At 37.1% G+C, this 21,036-nt stretch overlaps 1 protein-coding gene across 6 annotated transcripts in view; it reads left to right on the top strand.

Moving 5' to 3' along the window:
• Positions 1–21,036, top strand: part of BCL11A (BCL11 transcription factor A) — a 110,539-nt gene that overhangs the window by 3,590 nt on the left and 85,913 nt on the right. For 3 of the 6 annotated variants that reach the window (XM_090050016.1, XM_090050033.1, XM_090049999.1), the window contains exon 2: positions 2,763–3,092. In XM_090050016.1, the coding sequence (XP_089906142.1) occupies positions 2,763–3,092 (330 nt within the window). Of the gene's footprint in view, positions 1–2,762; positions 3,093–15,390; positions 15,454–21,036 lie in introns of those variants that run through there. The other 3 variants (XM_090050007.1, XM_090049989.1, XM_090050025.1) reach the window with 2 other exon arrangements.

Below are 21,036 nucleotides of genomic sequence, written 5' to 3'. Positions count from 1 at the left end.
TCACACAGACGCTGCTGTTATTTTGGTGGACGTTGAAGTTGGGGGGGGGGGGAGGGCGCGAGAGAGCCTCGAAATACATGTTTATGGAGGAGCAATTTGCATTAAAAATATAGACGAATGATTAGATACCTAGGCAGGGAATTCTGATTGTCCTGGTATTGCAAGATGTAGCCTGCAAAAGCAGTGGCAGGACCAGGTGAAATGCGATTTTCCTCTTTTCTTTGTACACCTGATATTTTTTTAAAAAAATAGCTGTAATAAAACAAAAAAGCCCCATATTTTTGCTGGCTCTCCTTGCATCAGCAGAAGCCAAATGTTTTGTAATGAAGCTGGGGCCAGAAGTATTTCATACATTAGTATATAATTCTTGTTAATTAGCAATAATTTACCTTAAGAGCATAGAAAATGTTGAGGTTACAGGTTTTATATCTGTACATTTGATCATCTTGTTATTTTCAAGAACTTTGCCTCCTATAAAATTAATTAGGTGAAATGTGGAGGTGTAATCAGCAACCTCTGAATTACCACTTCATTTCCTGGTTTTGATTGTAAATCAGCCCAGTCAGTACAGACTTTAGGAAAGACTGTTTTTGTTTAGGAGTACTTTAAACTGTCTAGTCTGAAAGCACTGGATTCTTCTTCACTGTTAAATAATATCGATGGATTCAGAAATAAATCAGGCCAAAGCAAAATCATAGGATTGAGTTCCAGTGAAAGTAGTTCTGGAGAGAATATCATTTATTTATTTATTTTTTGTTTTGCTACTTGCAGGTAGTAAACTGAAAGTTACATTTATGGCTTAACACAAAATACCTTGGTTTGAGGCAAGTAGAAAGATAACTGGTGGAATGATTTCTGTATTTGGTCACTTGCTCTGTCCAAATGCAACAAAAAAAGAAAATTCTTGTCTAAAAAAATGACATCTACACAGATATTGCAGAAACATTCTTGTTTCCTTTTCTGTACCAGAAAAGTGCAAATGCCTGTATATTAGCTTTTGGTCAGTAAGTTGAGAAGAAAACCCAAGTGATTAAGATGTTGTTTTTATTAATATGAAAGTAACCTTCATATTCCTGTGGCTGACCTTATGTTAAATTAGAAGTAGTACTAGAGGCAAGAAATAATGGAATGTATCATTGTGTCCTAGTTGGAGCTGAGGTACGGTGAGGTAGTGTGCTCTTTCAATATTATTTTACCCAGCACAACTGGGAGCTACTCCAGATCTTCTTCCTCAATATTCTGCCTAGGTAGGGTTGAAATAAGTTTAACCTGAGTTCACTGGATTTTTGCACTTTATCAAAATCTGTTCCAATATTCTGCAGTCAAATTAAAATCTATTTTTTGATTCTCTGTGGCTTTAAGTTCATTAAATGTGAAATTGGCAGCTTGCTAAAGAAGGTCAGACTGATTAACTGTTTAAGAGTTGTATTCTGTCTCGCATTCATTACCTAGCCATGTTTTGAGGTGTTTAATATTTTGTAATGTTAATCTCCTTTTCACTGTTGTTGTCAGTGTCTGCATTATGTTGCATAGGTACAGAAATACCAACACGCTTTTATTTTTTTTTCTTGCAAGGTTATAATGATGGATGTTGCACGAATATTGCCTAGATTTAAGTACAAAGTGGCAAAAAAAAGCAAACAAAAAAAGATATGTCCATCTTGTTGTACCGTTCACTGGCAATTATGTGCTCAGAAATAGTCTCATAATGAAGCTTTTTGAATCTCATTCAGAAAATTAGTCAACTCTGAGAACACTAGGCCAGATATTTCAAGTTTAAAGAAAGCACTTTTTACTGTTATGAAATGTGACGTTCGTTTGGCCATACAGTTTTTTACATGATGAAGGCCACCAGTACTAACATGTTTAGAATAATGTAGGCATTCCTTTCTTCAGAATGCAAAAAAAAGGCTTATTTTCTTCAGTGCTCAAGAAGTGTCCTATTTAGCTACCATGTATAAGTATAATTGTGAGTAAATTTGATATTTCTTTGAAATCTGCGGTGTGGGGCTGAAAGTTACTTTTTTTTGCAAGCGGGATTATAGTTATGTGAAATACCAATTCACATGTTTAGAATTTTTGAAATCTTATGATGTTTATAGGTTTGCTTATATGGAAACAGATTATACATACATGCCTACATACTATACTGTGTATCTGTGCCCCTCATGTAGCTTTGTAACGTGTTTAATGTGTTTGTCACATGTACATGCCTAACTCGCATGTTAACATTGTAAACTGCATGACTAAGTCATAGGAAATGTGTGTGTGTCTGTGTGAGAGCACACATATATGTGTATATGTAAATAAAGCATAGTCCTAAATATATAAACAAATAGTATCTCAGGCAAAGAAGATCTATGTTAGCTTTTCTTCATGATACCATAGTATTCTCACCAGGATTTTTTTACAGCTATTATTGACATTTTTGCCCTTAAAATTGTTCATTCAAATTAGACATTTGTCTAAATCCAGGAATACAGATAAGATGGCAGTTTTCATTCCTGCAGTTCTATACATTACGACTGCTTTCTCAAAATATATTCCCCATCAGCGCTGATAAATGCATTTTCTTATTGGAATGATAATGCACCATCTATTCACATTGTACTGGTTTAATTTTTTAAGCATACCAATGTTGTAGGTAATGAATAACATTTATGAACAGGGGTGGGAGGGGGCTCAGTGTGTTTTTCTTAACCCCCCTTCCCCTTCTCTCTACAAGAGCTCTAATGATTCTCCTTTTGTTTCTCAAACTGCAGCCGAACCTCTTGAAGCCATTCTTACTGATGATGAACCTGAGCATGGCACACTGGGAGCTCCAGAAGGGGACCATGACCTCCTTACTTGTGGCCAGTGTCAGATGAACTTCCCATTGGGGGACATTCTTATTTTTATTGAGCACAAACGGAAACAATGCAATGGCAGTCTCTGCTTAGAGAAGGCTGTGGATAAGCCACCTTCACCCTCACCAAGTGAGCTGAAAAAAGCGTCCAATCCTGTGGAGGTTGGCATCCAGGTCACACCAGAGGATGACGATTGTTTATCAACGTCATCTAGAGGAATTTGCCCTAAACAGGAACATATAGCAGGTAAATCAAAGCCAGGAGAAGTATTTGCAAGTTTATTTCCATTTTCAGTTGAAATGTAGTGAGTTTACAGCTGTAAAGTGCTATATCTGTCTTTCTGTTCTATTTTCCATGATAGCCTACATGTTAAATGGCTTGCATTTTGGTACAGACTAAATACACAAAAAATAATTCTCAGTGACTGAGTAGATGAAGGATCAACAGGCACTTTGAGTCTTTTTAACTGCGTTTGTTGCGACTGTTTTCTTAATTGTACATATTTTTACTAACTATTTCCCAGTGTCTTGGCTATCTTAGTTCCTTATATGTCTGTTTTACACCCTGGTGTGTAATACAGGGAACTAGCTTTAAAGTCTTTTGTAAAGTCAGGGGTGAAAGAGTTAACTGAGCATCAGCTAGCCTTGGATCCATATTGGCTGTCAGCGTATGGACTGTAATTAAACACAGCCCCATGGCAAAGTGACACCACCGACCTTGACTTTAAGATGCCATTTTCGACTGGCCAGGCCAGAGTAGAGAGGGCAGTTGCTGAAGCGCACAGACATGCTTATTCGAAAAGTTTAAGGGCATGTTGGAAATTTCAAAAGGTTGGTTTGACAGGAAAGGCCGCTCTCTGCAGCCTGCCTCCTCAGCCAAATGATAAATGCTTCTCTGTGCTCTCTCTTGTCTCTGATGTGGTTTTGACAGATGTATCTTGATTTTGTTTGTGGTTTATACAACCACATGTCACCCGTACAAATGTCCAAGACAGAGTTCTGTTTTGTGCAACAAACATTGTAGAGATGTAATTAAAAAAAAGTAAGGACTGTTATTCCCTATGATACGTTTTTAAATGGCAAAATATTAAACGTGCAATAGTCTCAACAGTTGAGGTTGAAAACGGAATTTAATACAAGAAACAATATCACAGGAACACCGCAAGGTTCTGAATGCATAGTCAGTTTTGAAAATCCTTATAGCAAACTAGAACATTATCCATTGGTATCTCATTTTAAATTTTGCTTACAGTATCATGATTATACTGTAGAATTTCAAAATCACCAAAAGCCTGATCTAGTTTTATAGAAATATCAGTTAGGATAAGGCATTACTTGTCTCTCTATTTTAATAGCCTAAGGGACAGTTCAGTATTAGCAGAATTGTAGATAATCACATGATACAGTGGATCTTGCCTTTTATTTTGGCCAGAAAGTTAAACCATAATAGGTCAGTAGGCACTGTGGGATTCAATAAGATATTTCTTTCCCCCAACCAATCACTTGGCATTTGTATTTTTGAAGGCTCTGCAGTAGTAACATGCACACATGTGCATGCACACACAGCTATACATACATACATATATTCAGAGAAATAAAGGGTCAGTTACTAGTGAGCTACGTTTTGAAAGACGGTTAAAAAACAATTCCAGCACATTCAACTTCTGTGACATATAGGTTAAAGATTTTTATTTCCAGAGTAGTATATGGCAATGACCATTTCCATGTGCTGTCTGTGATTTGAAGGAAAATGAACAGAAGTGCAGGGCATGATTAATGAAGCAGGAGCCTAGCGGAAGGGATTTGTAGTCTTCAGAGATCTGAAGCCATGCTAAATCACCAAATATGGAGTAACACTTGTGTGATGTAACATCGTATTTACATATTGAACTGCTCTGTTTAAAAGACAAAACACAGTATCTGTCAAGCAAGAATTAGAACCACACTTCTTGCCATGGTCCCAAATAGGTCATTCAGTCTAAGATACAGCCACACTGAGGAGCTGTGCATGAGGGGAAATTCTTTAGTTTCGGATTTTATTATCACAGTGCTTGGACTTTGTGGACCCTCTGGGCCAAATTCTGCCTGCCTTAGTCATGTAACTAGGGCAGTCAGCATGAGCAAAGTGAGGAGGCTCTGGCTCTGGCAGATAGAAGGGTGTTATTAATTAGAGGAATGACGTGTTTAACAGTCTCCTGTTTTTTCTATATGGTTTGGTAGGCTAAGGGGTAAGTTCAGAATACTATATGTACAGTATACAAGAGACATAAGATAACTGGGGGTCTAATCGTGTAAATCCTTCCAAGTAGTCTGTACCTACACAGCTAGGCCTTACTCACAAGAGTTGGCTCATTAAATTCCATGGGATTACCACTATGGGCAAAAGATTATTTTTGTGATGAAAAGGTTGCAAGATTTGGCTCTAATTATTTTCCTTCTACTGTACAGATAGTTTTCTGTGTGATTTTGTTTAAGCCTTATACATGTCAGAGGTCCAGGGCTGTCTATGTTTCTTGCACATTCAGAGCTCCTGCTGAAGTCAGTGGGAATTTTGGGTATGCAAGGAATGTAAGATCAGTTCCTAATTGTTTTCAGAGGAAAAACATATAGAAGCTCTTCAGTGGGTGCACAAGTGAAGTGACTCAGGTGAGATAAACCTTTCATGCACTGATAATTATGAGGTCTTATAATGTTCCCCTCATTTTATTTAATCTCATTTTTCCACGCTGGAATTAGGCAGGAGACAGTTTTGTCATATCATAAAGTAATGTGTCAATAGCTGGAATTATCACTTCTAATAACTCACACCAGTGAATTCCCAGTGTCCGGCATTGAAATTAGCAGTCAGGGTCATTGAATAAGTTGTGGAGATCAGGCAGGTACTTTGAAGGTCTCTGAAGTGAAGCTCAGGCGTTTGTTGATTTCAGTATTTCATATCTGCTTTTCTTTACCAAAATGGAAAGGAAAAAAATAGACATAATAATGCAAAACATATCTGAACACATAATTTAAAATACTAAGGATGCTGCTTTACAAGAAATGTACAGGAGATGGCTGAACTGATGCCTTATATATATATGTAGAAAATATATTTAATCATAATGTAAAAAGCAGTCAGTTAACTGTTTTATAGAAGGAGATGTTATAAGTTAGGTGTGGATACAGCATATGCTCTGTGTGCCATTTTGTAGTCAATAAACTGGTGCATAACAGTAAAAGAACATCTCCATAAGATAAGTAATGCTTAGGGATCAGTGTATCCAGAGACAAGAAATAAAGCACTGACTCATTCTCATCTATCTTGAAACAATCTAGGCTTCTCTTCTTCCTAACCCTTTTTCAGAGATAAGAATAATATTAATAGTTTTTTTGCATATGTATGTTTTCATATATGTAAAACATAGTCACAGATGTGCATATGTGTGTGTGTGCTCGCACACAGCCTTGACAATATAAAAAAAATTGAGTGATGTTGATCTAGTGCTATGGCAGAAATGTCATAAATTTAACTGAAAATTAATAGGATATGTTGTGTGGGTCCAATGAGGCAGCTTTCATCAATATGTATGTCAAACACTCACCACCAGATACCAGCAGTCTGTGATTTGCAGTGAGTGCTACGGCAGGGGTTTAGTTATCCAGTCTCATATTTTACAATGGGGGAAAATATTAACTGAAGTATCTCGAGATCAGTGAATGTAAAATTGCTGTTCACTTATTGAAAAGCCTAAAGAAATATTTATAGCACACCAGTGTCAGGTTTTGGTGTTTTGTTTGTTGAATATATAAACCTGTAGAAATTAATGAAAGATTATTATTTTGGGTGGAAAAGGAACTTATAAATTACGTCAGTCCAGCTGGACTTCCTTAGAATGTAACATATATTCACATTTACTTAGATGCTTGTATATCCTTGAGTACAGTATCTACTGTACAAAGAAAGAGAGGAAGAGGAGGTCACTTTTGCTGCCTGTATATTTCCCCCTCCATGCCTGTTATATTTAAATAACACGAGGAAATTGAATTTAGGAAATAATTTTACAATTAATACTTGAATGGAAAATGGACGTAGTGTGCTATTAAATGATAAACCAGGTATGTTAACTGTTACTGTTCACAAAAAGGAATTTTTTTTGACTAATCTATGTACCACAGACATTCTCTTGGTACACTGTTAGCAGGGACTGATATAAGTCTGCCGTGTGTAAACTGCAATTCCTTATTATTATTTTGCCTTGTTTCAGATAAAAATGATAGAATCTGAACTAAATACCTGGTATTGCACCTATTCAGTGAGCTAGAAAAAGCTTAACTGTGTTTGTGCATTAAAAAAAAGAAAAAAAAAGGAAAAAAAAACCCCTTTGACTAAATATTACCTTTAATTGTTCAGTGCAAAAGTTGCTAATGGTGCACACGGGGTTTGGCAAGAGGGAAAATTCGTGAGGTCACTATGCAGAGACTCATGCTTGTGAGAATTTTAGTCCTGCATACAAGCTGTATTTGTAAATAAGACAGAGAAAGGTTGTGAACTGGCAGCTTGGATGTTTTGTCAAAGTACAATGTCAGAGAAACTCTTTCTAAGACAAATTGTAAATAGAACTGTCACAACGATTGCATGATTGAGCTACAGAAGTGTCTTTCAATTGTTGGCATTGTCAGAGGACTTTTGAAAGCTTAATTAAACACAGTGGCCTGCTCGGCTGCAAAATTCACTTCTGGAGGGCGGGGAGGAATATTAAAACGGAAGAGATCCGAAAGTTGTTCAAATTTGCTTTTTCAGGGACACCCAAAAAATTCAACTGTGTGCATTTTCCTTGTTGGGTTTTACAAATAACAGTTTTGAAGAAACAGCCACGTGATGTGAAGATCATCCTTTGTATGAAGTGGAGATTGTTCTCATTTTTCTATTCTCTGCTTTTACAGGCAGTTAATACAAAAATTTTTTTTTTTTTTTTTTACTGGAAATACAAATATGTGTTCACTTCAAGGGCAGAAGCAAAGTGTAGAAAGTTTTCTTTTGATTTGGCATGATTATTCCAGGAAAGCATCACATGTATTGAAATTCCTTTAATCACCTCATTGCTGTCTCCTGCCAATCACATATTTTTGTTTAGAGGGTTAGAAATATGTTTTGCATTCTTTCCTCTATTAGTTGTGACATTTTATTGTAAAGCTCACGATGGGCTCAAATGCAGTTGCATACAAAATGTTGGGGTGGAAGTCAGGTTAGCAAACATTTAGGATTAAATAGGAAAAAGTGCCTATTAATATTATGCCCGACAACCTTTGAAAATAATTTACTCAATAAACATAAGGTCCTGTGTTGCTAGGCTAACTGATAAAGATTGAGTTATGGGAGGTGTGGCAGGCAAGAGAGGGGGGAAATGAAGCACTTTAAAATAGGGAGATGTTTTTACCTAAAGATTTTGACAATTTTTTTAATTTAAAAGAGAAGGAAACCTTTTGGCATTGCACCATTTGTACATATAACTCTGAGAATTAGAATTTCCTTTTTCATTCATGCAGTAAAGAAAGACAATTAAGGAGACTTGGGACTGTCAGGCAATGTGAATTCAGTCTCCATTTGACTGTCTTTGTACAGCTCCCTTCCTCAGTGTCTTAATATGTAAAAAAAAAATGATAAAATTAATTTCAAACTTTGGTCTGTGTTTGTATCCAGTAGTACCAGCTTTTTGCAATAAAAGGCATTTAGCATCAAGCTGGACATGGCCTGGCACTTTGCCACTTTTTTTAGCATGAGATCTAATCACTAAGGATCTTTAGTACCTTTCTGCTTGTTCAGATTTCATTTGGGTCATGGCTATGTCAGCAATGTTGTTATTACAAGGAGTTTTTATTTTTAACTTGGTACACATTTTTAATACAGTTTTCCATCTAGGAGGTCTTTATTTTATGTGTCAATTTGAAAGATATTGCAGGCATTCATAAAATATATCCAGACCATATATTTTAATACATTAAGACTTGTATTGCTATTTCTAGCATGGCTGTAAAATTCACTGATTTTTTTTTCTAGACGAATAAGCATGTTTAATCCGAATTTGCACAAATTACATTGGACCCAATCCTGTTGCTAGTGATAGGACGGGTCCTGGAATAGGACCCATAGTGCTCACTTTCAATAACTCAGTGGCTGGGATTTTTATATCATTTTTTACATAATTGGCTAATTAATTTATTCCCAAACTTTATTATTGTTACTGGTATTCGTTACAAAATGAATTTCCTCTGAAATAGTTTATTTCTAGCCCCAACCATGCTTAAATTTACTCATACACTTATTTTTATGCAGGTGAGTAATCAAGCTGAAGTCAATGGCTTTCCTCATGTGCATAAAGTTACAGCTGTGGTTAAATACAGAGTTAGGGTCTGAGATAGCAACTCATAACATATACCCAGACCAAAGCAAAGTAACCCCCATTATTAAAGCCAGGCTGCTTTAATGCCAAACCCATTTTGAAGCATGGTTAACACAGCATCCTGTATTTCTAATCAGTTTTAGTATGCAGCATATTCTGTATTGGGTTCACTGAGTTTGTTTCCCAACCTTTATTGGCCAGCTGCAGTTGCTATGCATTTTAAAAATATTTCAGAGAGGCTTTTTGCTGTTCTTAGAGGGTTAGTAACTTGGTGTCTTTTCCTCAGCTCATTCGTCATTCTGAGATGGCATTGAGTTAGGTTGGCAAGGGAAAGGTTTGAGGTGTGGGGTGTGGTGAGGTCAGCCCTGATCCCAGCAGGGAATTTGTGTTCTTCATTTGCCTTTACAATAGGAGCACCGTTACTGTACCTTGGAGCAGCTCTCAGGTGTGAGCTCAGATGGGCGCATGTAAATGTCCTGTCAGATGCAACACAGGAATATTAATGTTTCCTCACTACCACACTATAATAAAGCTGTACACAGCAAGCTTAATATGCAGCTAGTCTGGGGAATTGTATAAAACTTAGATAGCCTAGTGTGAGTGACAGCGGTGGAAAAATGTTCAATATGCCACAGTTTCCATTCTTGTTTTCCTTTGATCTAAGGCAAAATGAAAACATCCACTTATTTCTCTCCTCATTTCATATAGTTGTTTTTTTCCTTTCTGAAAAAAATGCATATACGACCTAGCAGAATTATTTGGAACATATTAACGTCAATCACTTGAGTATTTTATTAGAAAATTATTAGCGTGCATTGATTTTTAATATTTAAATGTTGATTTTCCTGTTTTTTGCATCTATATATGATTGAAACCAACAAAATACAGTTAACATATGTAGTAAACCACAGTGTCTCTTACCCCCCACCGTAAGAACAAGCCTTGCTTGAAATCCAGAGTAACTGAGTTAGTATTCACACAGGTTTCATTTGTACATTCTTGGAGGTTCACAATTTAAACTCTATTAAAATGTATATTCCTCAGCTCAGGGATGTTAGAGGTTTTTTAATAATGTGTTCATTTAACAGAATCAACAGCTGTCAGAACCAGTTGTAGTAAATCCACAAAATGTACAAAGAAAAATACACACGTTTCCTGAAACAAAACACTTGAAACAAATTGGCTGCCAAAAAGCTGTTGAATTCTAAGTTTGCAGACAGTGAATGAAAGTGTTTCTTCTTTCTGCTCTCTCTGGAGATCTCTGCAAGCTTATCTGATGCAATTCTGTTGGAAGTTTTACCTGAACAGGTTGCTGTAAAACAACACCTTTCTATATTTGATGGGTACATATAAACCAATTTAGGCTTGGGGTTTTTTTTCTTACTTAACTGATAATATATCAAGGTTTTACACACACACACACACACACACACACACTCCCCCCCCCCCAAGGAAATAAGCTTAAGCTTTCTCTGAAATAACTGAGGACTTCACTGCTAAACTGTGCCCTTACAGGTAGGCGTTGTCAGCGTATTATTTAGGTCTGAATCAGTTTCAGTCATTGAATTCACACTGGAATACTTGAACATGTATGTTGATGAAGAGATACCTGGGGAGATTTGGTCAGTCAAAAACAACGAGTTTTTGTTTGTATCCTTCCTGTTAACATAAGAGCTGAACAATTACATCTACAATTGTATCTTAGCTTTAGATAGAAATCACTTTTCTGATAAAAAACCTCTGCCTGTATCAGGAATAGAATTATTGTGAAAGGACAGAGACCTGAAGAACACTGATGCTTTTTTGTTATTATTCTTCCTTCTTTTATTAAACAGAAGTTGTACCATCTTACCCCTCAAAAAGCAAGGAGTCCAATTTTACATTCATCCCTTAATTGATTTAGTGAACAATTAAATACAAAATGCAAGCTGAAAAAAATAAAACTGCTGCAAAGATCATAGCAATTAATTTGCCATCAAATATTACCTGGCCACACCATCAACCTCACAGTTAGGAATCAGACATTGTATGAACCCTGTTGTATTCTGGTCACTGAATTTATTTTTTGGAAAAAAAATCAACTAAGTCATCGCACTTCAACCCGTTTTTGTAAAGTGTACATTTACTGTTTGGGTGTAATCAGTGACATCAAATCATTTATTATTGTTGCTGATTTTTTTTAATAGTCTTATTCAAAAGAAACACATTATTGTGGGTGTCCGTTTTCTGCGAGCGAATTAAAAGTTGTGTTGTCTGCATTTTAAAAAAGAATGTTACCTCCTAAAGAATTATTTAATGGTTGTATTATTTTGTAATAAATGTAAACTGTCCTATGTTAAATTTGTGTTATGTTAGAAAAAATCAATAAGGAAAAATTAAATTCTGATAAAGATACTCTTGGATCTTTGAAAACAACTGCTGTCCTTTTAACTAAAACATTTGAGGAGCTTCAAAGACTGTGTATTTCTTCTGATCTTAGAGCTGTGTGACTGGTAGCAGAAAAAAAAATCTTATTCTACATACAAGTGGATTGCTTAACAAGTCAGCACAGACACATACTTGTTTGTACAATAGAGATAAAAATTCCTGTATAAAAATAATTCAGTTGCTGACAGCAGGCATTGTACTAGGGCTGCCTCTTTTGTGTTGGCCGAGGGTCAGGGATCACGACTCCTGCTTTCTGTTCAGGGTAGTCTGTCACGATTGCTTGCAGAATTCTGGAAATAAGTTAATTGCTTTATTTTAGGAATATTTAGAAGTCCTTATGTATAATTTTACTGTTGTGCACTGGAGCTGCTTTAAAAGCAGAGAAAGAGAAAAAAAATCTAATAGGGGAAATGACTTGAAGGCAGTTTGAGAAATTTGGCCTTCAAGAGCCATTTGCTTGGCAGCATAGTGTTGGTTTCTAAACTTTTGTTTTTAATCTAATTCTGATTTACGCTGTCACATCCCATATCAGCACTCATTGAACTCTACTCATGTAAAGTAATGTTAGTGTCAGAGAGAATTGGTCAGAACTGGAGACCTGTGGCTGATACAGATGTTTGTTGATGCGGCTTTCACGCAGTACTGAACTCTATTTTTTATAATAAATGTTAAAATGTGAATAGTTGGTGAATAAGACACATGGAGAAGAAATGATCAAAGGAACATAAATAGTAGCCAGTCTCTTTTTTGTTCTAAAAGCTTGCAGGTAAGAAAAGTTCTGGAAAATAGTCTGAGGTGTGGGGTGGGGGAATATAAGTTATTTGAATGTTCTGTAATCCTTCAAAGCCAGTTCACCTTGAAGGCAAAAAACACAATCCCTGCTTCATTCACAAAACTTGGTTCCTTAGAACATCTACATTCTTAAATCAATACCTAAATGCATTGTAGGCTTTAGTTGTGAATATCTGGCTCCATCCTGTATGCACTTGCTCCTATTAGCAGCCCTGTTCATAGCAGCATAAGCCATATTTAGTTCTGTTGACTTCTGGGGGGTTACTCACTATGGTAAACATGCTTCACAGTAGGTGCTTACAGGATCGTGCCCAAGATCATGGTCCACATTGAAAGGCTGATAATTGCAGTTTCCACAATGTCGACTAACAGCAGAACAAACTTCTTGACTGTCAGCTGACTTCTGTATGATCCATTTAGATGCCCAGTGCCAAATCGACTGGATTTACACACATCAGAAATGAACCAACTTCCTTTATTACACAGTTCAGCATGTGTGCCTTTTCCCCCCATTCCTACATGCACAAACTTTTTAAAATTAATACCACTGTACTTTGATGAAAATAATGTTTTTATAATACATTTGATGTTTACACGGAAGATGTGACTTGCGGCTAAAAAGGCTTTTTTGGAGGGTGGCGGAAATCTTGTTAATCTGCTCTCTGAGAGCAGCACACAATACTGCCTATGAGCAAGTCTGTGCTGCTTTTGATAAATTACCATGTTTAGAGATAGGTTTGGCTCTTAAGGGCTTAGTTTTATGAACAAAGTCCATAACAATGTTTTCTGCCTCTGTTTGTCTCTAGCCCCTTTGGCTTGACTTGAAGCCCTGTGTTTGGTTTAAGCTCAGTCTGAAAGATACAACAATTTTGCATTATAAAAATAAGGAAATCATAGGAAGAAAACCCTTTTGCTTTTTGGATGAATCTTACTGATAATTTGCTAAAGCTCATTTGAATTTTAAGCACTTCTTTAATCTTCAAAGGCTAAATTGCTTTATGAATATGCATGGTGTGGGCAGACTTTAGTTCATTACCTAGTTGTAAATTCTAATGACCATTAGGTCCTTGCAGTAATTGCGAATTGTTTTGCATTTTTGATTGGCCTATTAACATGTGCATTCGGCACACATCAGGCCAGCCTGTCAGGCTGCTGAAGGAGAAAAAAAAGGTGAAAATTGTTTTATAGCACCAAGATTCTTAGATTTTCAATCTTGGAAAATTGATGATGTAAAAAAATTAAAGCAGTGTTTTTTCTTCTCAAGATTGAAAGTTCACCAAGAGATTTGACATATTTAATTTACATGATGACTTTGCACTCCTTCATTAATGCAATTTGCATATGAAGCTGTTGTTAATCACTTTTGATCATGTTTTGTGTATTAGCTGCCTCAGTGGCTCTTCTCCCTCAGATGCTCCACTAGAAAGCAGCAAAATGATGCATCTTCTTGCCAAGTTTCCTTTAGTGAATTGAGGAATTAGAAGTCTAACCTTGAGTAATTAAATATGTTTTATCAGTTCTCTTTTAATGTTAAATACAGTTTGTTGAAAGTGTAGAATGAAATTGTTCCCATTTGGGGGAGACATTCCTTAAAAAATTATATATACATATTTAAAATTTTACATGTATACATATACACATATATACATATATTTACATAGATATATATAATTAAAAATAAGAGTTGTCTTAGCAAAACACAGAGGTTTAGCTGCTAGCAGTCAGCTAATACTAACATAGAATACTTCAACACTTAGGTATTTCTTAGTATTACAGGCCCTGGCAGGCAGGCAAAATGGATCTGATCCTGGAGTCTTTTTTATGTAAAAGGGCCACTAGGTTTTATGTTTTATGTGAGTAAGAATTGCCCATGCATTGGGTAGAAAATGTATTTCCTTTCTCATCATCTCTTCATTGTTTGGTCTTGATGATTACAAATCTTAAGCACTCAACAGTTTTTAGTATGTCCTAGATTATTCTTTATGTATAACATTTTGTATATACCCCTCTGAATATTGCATTTATCTGACCACTCATACTGTATTTTCTCTTGGTTAGTAAAGCAAAACATATTCTTAAAACTCTTGGTCCATGGCTTCCAGTTGCCTAATCACATGTAGGCATCTTGCTTTTTTTCCCCTGTATGTGCTCTGATCCTGCTGTCCAGACAAGGTGTTAACATTTGAGTGCTCCTTTCCTGTTGAAATTCTGAATCCATCAATATGTTGCTCAAGCCTTGCAATCCTTGTATACTTAAGTCTTTCACCAGAATCAATCTGGGTTTTGGTTGCAGGATCAGGCCCCTGTATTTGCATTATCTATTACATAGCCTGTATTTCATAAGTGATGTTCAACTTTGGTTTATGAGTTTATCACTGGTTAACAAGCTGAATCAGAACACTGAAACTGATATCCTGATTAAAGGGAATACTTAATGAAAGAAAATAAATTGAGAGGGAAAATGACCATTATGTAAGAAACATAAGTATAATTTTAACCTCAGAAGAGACCCAGTGCTGCCCTTCCATGACTTCCATTCATACCATGCTAAAAGCATGCTTCAGTTCAAAGTTGTTAATATTCAGCTGGGAAACAGTATCCAGAACACAAATAAATTATTAAGTGCATGAACTTTTTAGGCAGTAAGATGAACTGATGGGGTCCATCTGTGAGATCCAGGGGCTTTTTATTTGTGTGTGTCGAACGATTCTGCCCTCTCCGACTTCATAGCCTTTGGTCTTTGGCCAAGTGCATGCATAATTGATTCCACACGCACTATCATTTTCTTGATGTAATTGCTTTAGTAAGATATGATGAAATCTAATGGATAATTTACTATATGAAAATGGGCAAAAAAAGTAAATGTTCATATTTGGTGCTGGGGCAGTGGGAAGGGTGACCCAATTACTCACATGTCTAAGTAAAATCAAATTGTACCTCCTACAGTTTCGTATGCAGAGGTGGGACACTGGAGTGTTTTGAGCCAAATTTCTGAACTGGATAATGCAGGTAAAAAGCAGAATAGTCGAATTGTTGTAAAATGTGTTTCTATTTATTTTCAAGTGTTGTTATGTTGCATCTCTAATTGTTGAAATGCGAACAAGGGCAAGGTTCTTAAAACAATACAAAGGAGTACACTAGTAGAGTTAAATATGTAACATGGACTTGCCATATTTTAGTATAATATGACATCATTTATGTTGAAACTTCTTGATATGTGTAATCAGATTTTGTACCATTTCTGCTTACATAACATACCAGTTGAAATTCAATAGACTGGTGTACATGGGTATATTTTTAGGTAGTTTGGAATTTGTACAAATATAAAATACAAAAATCATTCTTTAGAAAGAGAAGGGAAAATGTTTTATTTTTAAAGAAATTTTAAATTGATATTGTTAAATTTTGATTTGCTAATTTTACTCTCGCTTCCTCTCTCCTTGCTAAAACATTGTATATTAGTTTCCATAACCTCTTCAAAATCAGTTTTTAGACAATGTATAGACACAGAAAAGAATTGATATATGTTTCTTCCTCTCCTCCCAAAATTGTTGTTTTCAGTGTATTTAAAGAGGAAAAAGTATCTGAGGCACATAACTATAGCAAACTGTTTTTGAGCAAGTCATAATAATGAACAACACATGATTTGAAATTTAATCAGCAAACATACTTATGCCAAGGAATTTTTGCCATTCACATACCAAGATTCTGTAAATCAGTAAACCGCTGCAGTGGAACCCACTTCTCCGAATAACTATTGAAGGAACATAACCAAATTTTAATATAGGGAATGATCTAGATGAGCTGTCATGTTCAAAGAACTGTTAAAAAAACAGTTAATTGTAATAAGCTTATATACACACATGCATACACACAGGTGTTCATTTATGTATGTGTGTGTGTATACACGCATGTAGACAGTGTGAATGTGTGTTTACACACACACACACACACACACACACCATGCTCCAAATTTAAAACTAATAGGCAGACATTAAAAGAATAAAAGCACATTTTTAATAGCCTAAAATACAAAATTAGGCAAATAACTAGTAAGAGAACAAAATCTTAAGGAACATTTTTCATGTGATAATTTTTTCCCACCATGTTACATTGAGCTAAAATGTAAATTATTTTCCGGTCCTAATTGGATTTAATTATTTCTTTGGGAGGGGGTGGGAATGGCACACAGCTGTCCTAATGAAACAAAGGATGTAGCAAAGCCTCTCTTTTCCCCATGTTGGTTAATAAACATTGCAGTGGATCTTTATGCTGACAGGCAAATGCAATATTGTGCAGACCTGGAAAGGGGTGAGAGCTAACTGGGCAGCTGGGATCATTACAACATGGGCACGTTAACTGTTACAAAGTACCTTTTGGAAACTGTATTTTGTGGTTTCCTATTAATTTTTGAGTGCTCTGTTTTTAGAGAACCAAATATGGTCCTTCCATCAACCTAAATTGCAAAACTGATTGACTTGCATCGCAGCAGGATTGGGCATAATATTAAGATTAAAAATCCCACGTTTGTTAAAGCTGGGCCTGATCCTGGTAAGAGGGGTGTGCCTCCATAACTGAGTTGTGTGCATGCCACGCGCTACAGGAGATGCTCAGAACTTTGCAGATTTGGACCCCTTTGAACTTGGTTTGATGTTCTTTGTCAATCTAAAGTATCATTGACTTCAAGGGCTACATAAATCTAGGACATAACATTTCCCAGCATTGTGCTCAGGTGATGGCAAGGAAATGGGGAAAGCTACAGTGTGTGACACTGACAGGGTTGGCTTGTCACTATATCTGGCATTACTTTACATATCTATAGCCACTTCCACCCAGGATCTCAAAGCACTTGGAAAGCATTAATGAATGTGACTACCAGTATTATTTATAGTGCAATTCATTATTCGTTTTTGGAGGGACTGCATTCTTATTTTGTCATTTGCTCTTAAAATTAATACACTCCATGCTGGCTATAAAACTGTATTTGCATTTAATTGCAAGTCAGAATGAATTAATGGATGTGATTTAAGGCCAAACTCACTTTTTTTAAAAAGAACTCTTCACAGAAGAAGGAAACAGCTCTGGGTTTTGGTGGATGTGGGGAACGAAAGGGGAGTTGGGGAGGAGGGGGCAGGCAGGCAGAAGCTATGTTCATTCCTTGCTTTAATTCTTGAGGTTGCTTTCAACAAAACAAAAATGCCTCTGCCAGGAGGGGCTTAGGCAAAGTGGTCAAGCACATCTGCTCCTGAGAAGGTAGTAAAGAAAAGAGGTTCATAGTAATAGGGCAGGAGCACAAAGGGAAAATTGTACATTGGAAGCATTAGTCTCTTCAGCCTTAGTGTGGCCAGACTGGTTTAGCAGACAGAATGATAGATTGCTTTGTCAAGGGTCCCAGGGTGTGCCCTGAACTTGAAGCACTTTGTTTATCTTGAATAGAAAGGGAAAAACACAGACATAATCGATGTCTAGTTTTTAGGAGCTAGAAAGAGGTAGGAGAACAGAGAAGACTAAGGGAGGGGAAGAGAAAAGTTGGGGGAGGGGTGGGCCGTGGTTGTGGCTGTCCATTAACAGATGAACTTGGCTGCAGTCCAGATTTTGATGAGAGTGTCATAGCCCAAGAGCAGTCAAGCCTTTTCAATAATTTTTTTATACCTGCTGACTGTACATCAAATGCTCCCAGGTCTTTTGGCTAAAGGCAAGAAAAAAAAGACATAGCTCAGTTTTTTTCCTCTGAACCAGTTGAGACCAGTCTTTTGGCCACACTCACAGGTTCTATCATCTTTCCTGACTTGCTATTGGGAAAAAAGAGCTGTAATGATGCCAGTAACCTGAGGGCCCTGGACAAAAAGAGTTTTGGTGTTCTGAGAGGCATATTCAACTTAGAGTGTGGTAGTAGGTGAATTTGTGTGTGTTTGTGTGTCTGAGAGATTTCATGTATTGCAGAAGTTAAATTCACTGTTAAAAAGCATCTGTGGAATAATCTGTGCATAGCTGAGAAAGGCAAATACAAGAGAAGGACTGAATGCAGGTCAGCTGAGTATAAAAGATAACTCTGTAGTAGATAATTCCATGGTAGAAAGCCTGTTCCTACTCGTGTGTGTGCTTGTTGTCTACACAATGGCTTTGCACCAATTTAATTAAATTGGTAGGAAAAACAATTTAGTTAAATAGGAAGGGAAATCCCTTAGTGTGGATTTAGTTATACTGGCATAATGGTGTTTATACTGGTATAGTGTGTTTTGGATAAACACCTTTATGCTGGCATGACCATGTCCATGCTAGCTGGTTTCACCAATTTAATGAAATCTTTTTTTCTATTGCTTTACTTAAACAGGTGACAAATCTGCATGCAGACAAATCTTGTGTGTCTTCAGCCTTGCACAGCTGTCACAAAAATTTACCAGCCTAACTGCAAAATCTACTTGCCTTCCCTTGCCGTGAGGATGATGAGAATGTGGAAAACTAAAGATAATTTACTAGCTCATTAAAAAAAGCAGTGACTTGCCTGAGCTGAGTAGAGTTTTGCAAGGCTGTAATAGATACAGCTACAGATTGACATGGAGAAATGAGTGTACAAAATTTTGATCCAGAGGTTTGGCATGAGAGTTGCCATAGGGTTCAGGGGTATCTGGATCCTGGGGATTGATCTGACCCATGGAAGGGACCTGGGTTAGACAGCAGCAAAGTGTGAAGTCAGTGTCTATAAGTATGTATGTGTAGACCTAGATTTATACAATCCCAAATCAGTCTTTTTGTTTCTGATTATGCTGTCTATTCTGACAGTTATTCAGCTCCTTACCAGTCTTGGCAGGCAGCTCAGTCTATAACATCATGACGTTTTTGCTTTTAAACAGGCCAGTTTCATCGTGCTGCAACAAACAGCAGCTTAACTGAATTTTGCTCTGACTTATTTGAATAACATGCACTCCAGTCAAACAAGAAACCCCTCAAAGGAAGATTTCAGTGCTTTGCTTTCTGTCCAGCTTACACTGGATTGTTTTCAAAACCTGAAGAAATGGAGTAGCTAGGAAAACATGGACCCCTCTAAGGCAGCAAGGGATAATTTTTCAAAGGCACAAAGAGCAACGGGGACTTGATGCCTAATTGTTTTTTGACAGTCCTTCCACATTACCCCACAGTCTCCCCACAGGATCCCAAAAGTGCATCCAGTTAGCACCAGTTAGGAGGACTGACAAGTCACTTGTGGAACCCTATCTCACGTGACCCTTTATGGGGATGTCAGTAAAAACAGGGCTACATGGCAGTGCTTCCTGGAGGTGCAGGGCCCCCCAAATCAATACATTCACTGACTCAGAATGTTTTTAGGGGGTCCAGACTCCAGCTGCCTCATGTTTGTACTGAAGAGGATTAAGATAGAACTGTTTTCCCACCTTCCAAGTTTTCAGCTTAAATCTCAATTGTAAGTGGCTCATTTAATTTTCCTTTGTGGAAGACAAGTGCAAAATCTGTGAGGAAGCCTTGGGCTCCACCTGTATGAATTTACTCAAGGATTGGTGATCTCCTTTGCAAAGCCTTTTCTTATCTTGATCTTGGAGATGCATGTCAAACCATAATTGGCTTTTCTGAAAACTTCCTAGCTACTGTACATACCTTGACCTCTTCCTAGAATCTGACTGTGCGCATGACTGGTCTATGTAGTGTACAGCCTGTTTGTTATCTGCCTGTCTAACTACTTACATAGCTTCCAGTGCATTAGTATCTGAGAATCTCATGGGCATTAGGGAATGCATCCTCATAATACCACCGTGAGGTAGGGAAGTACCATTGTCATTGTAAGGAAGAAGAAAATTAAGTGACTTGTCTAAGGGCACAGTGGTAGTCTGTGGCAGAGCTTGAAGTGAGCCCAGTATATTAACCACAATGCCAGTCTTCTCCCAACTGTTTCTGAATGGTTATTGCAATAGTAATGTTTTCTCTGTTTGGTTACTTATACTTGCCTTCCCCTGAAAACAAGAGCAGGTCTACTTTGAATCTTTAATTGAGATGGACTTTAGGTGATTAGAGGATTCATCCTCTGAAATCTGTGAGGAGGCTGTAGGACGGCAGGCTTGCATCTCCATTGCTGCCAGATAAGAATTGTAGTCTGTTAGACGGGCATCACTGCACATCCAGCAGCCATTTTGCTGGCTTCCATGTTAGCTTAGAAGGAGGCCTGCCCTCTGAGGCACATAAGGTTGCATAGTCCTTGCCTGGCTACCCATTTCCTCCACAGCTGCTTATTCAGGGTCTGCCCAGACCCAGGTTCGATGTGCTTGTCTCTTGAACATTCAATTCATCTTCACTCCCAGTGAAATTCACTCCAAGTAAGACCACCTGTGCCATAAGTCTTAAGTGATAGAGTGAGCTCTACATGGGCCCCCCACATCTGGGTGTCTTTCAGGTGTAGTGAAAGTAATCTGAATGCCCAAGGTGACATACTTGTGACCTTTGGGTCAAGTACCTTTGTCTAGAGACTCTACAGTAAATATTGTACAATGAAAACATAAGGACATAAGGAGTACTGTAACTGAAAAGGCTATAGCAGAGCAGCAGCCTGGCTAAGAGACTGCTGGATGAGCTGTGCGTAGTATT

The sequence above is a fragment of the Crocodylus siamensis genome, chromosome 1, assembly GCF_052110815.1.
Source record: "Crocodylus siamensis isolate JL-2025a chromosome 1, ASM5211081v1, whole genome shotgun sequence".
Classification (NCBI taxonomy): Eukaryota; Metazoa; Chordata; order Crocodylia; family Crocodylidae; genus Crocodylus; species Crocodylus siamensis.
The sequence above is the reverse complement of the archived record's forward strand: the minus strand, read 5'-3'. Positions and strand labels throughout refer to the sequence as shown.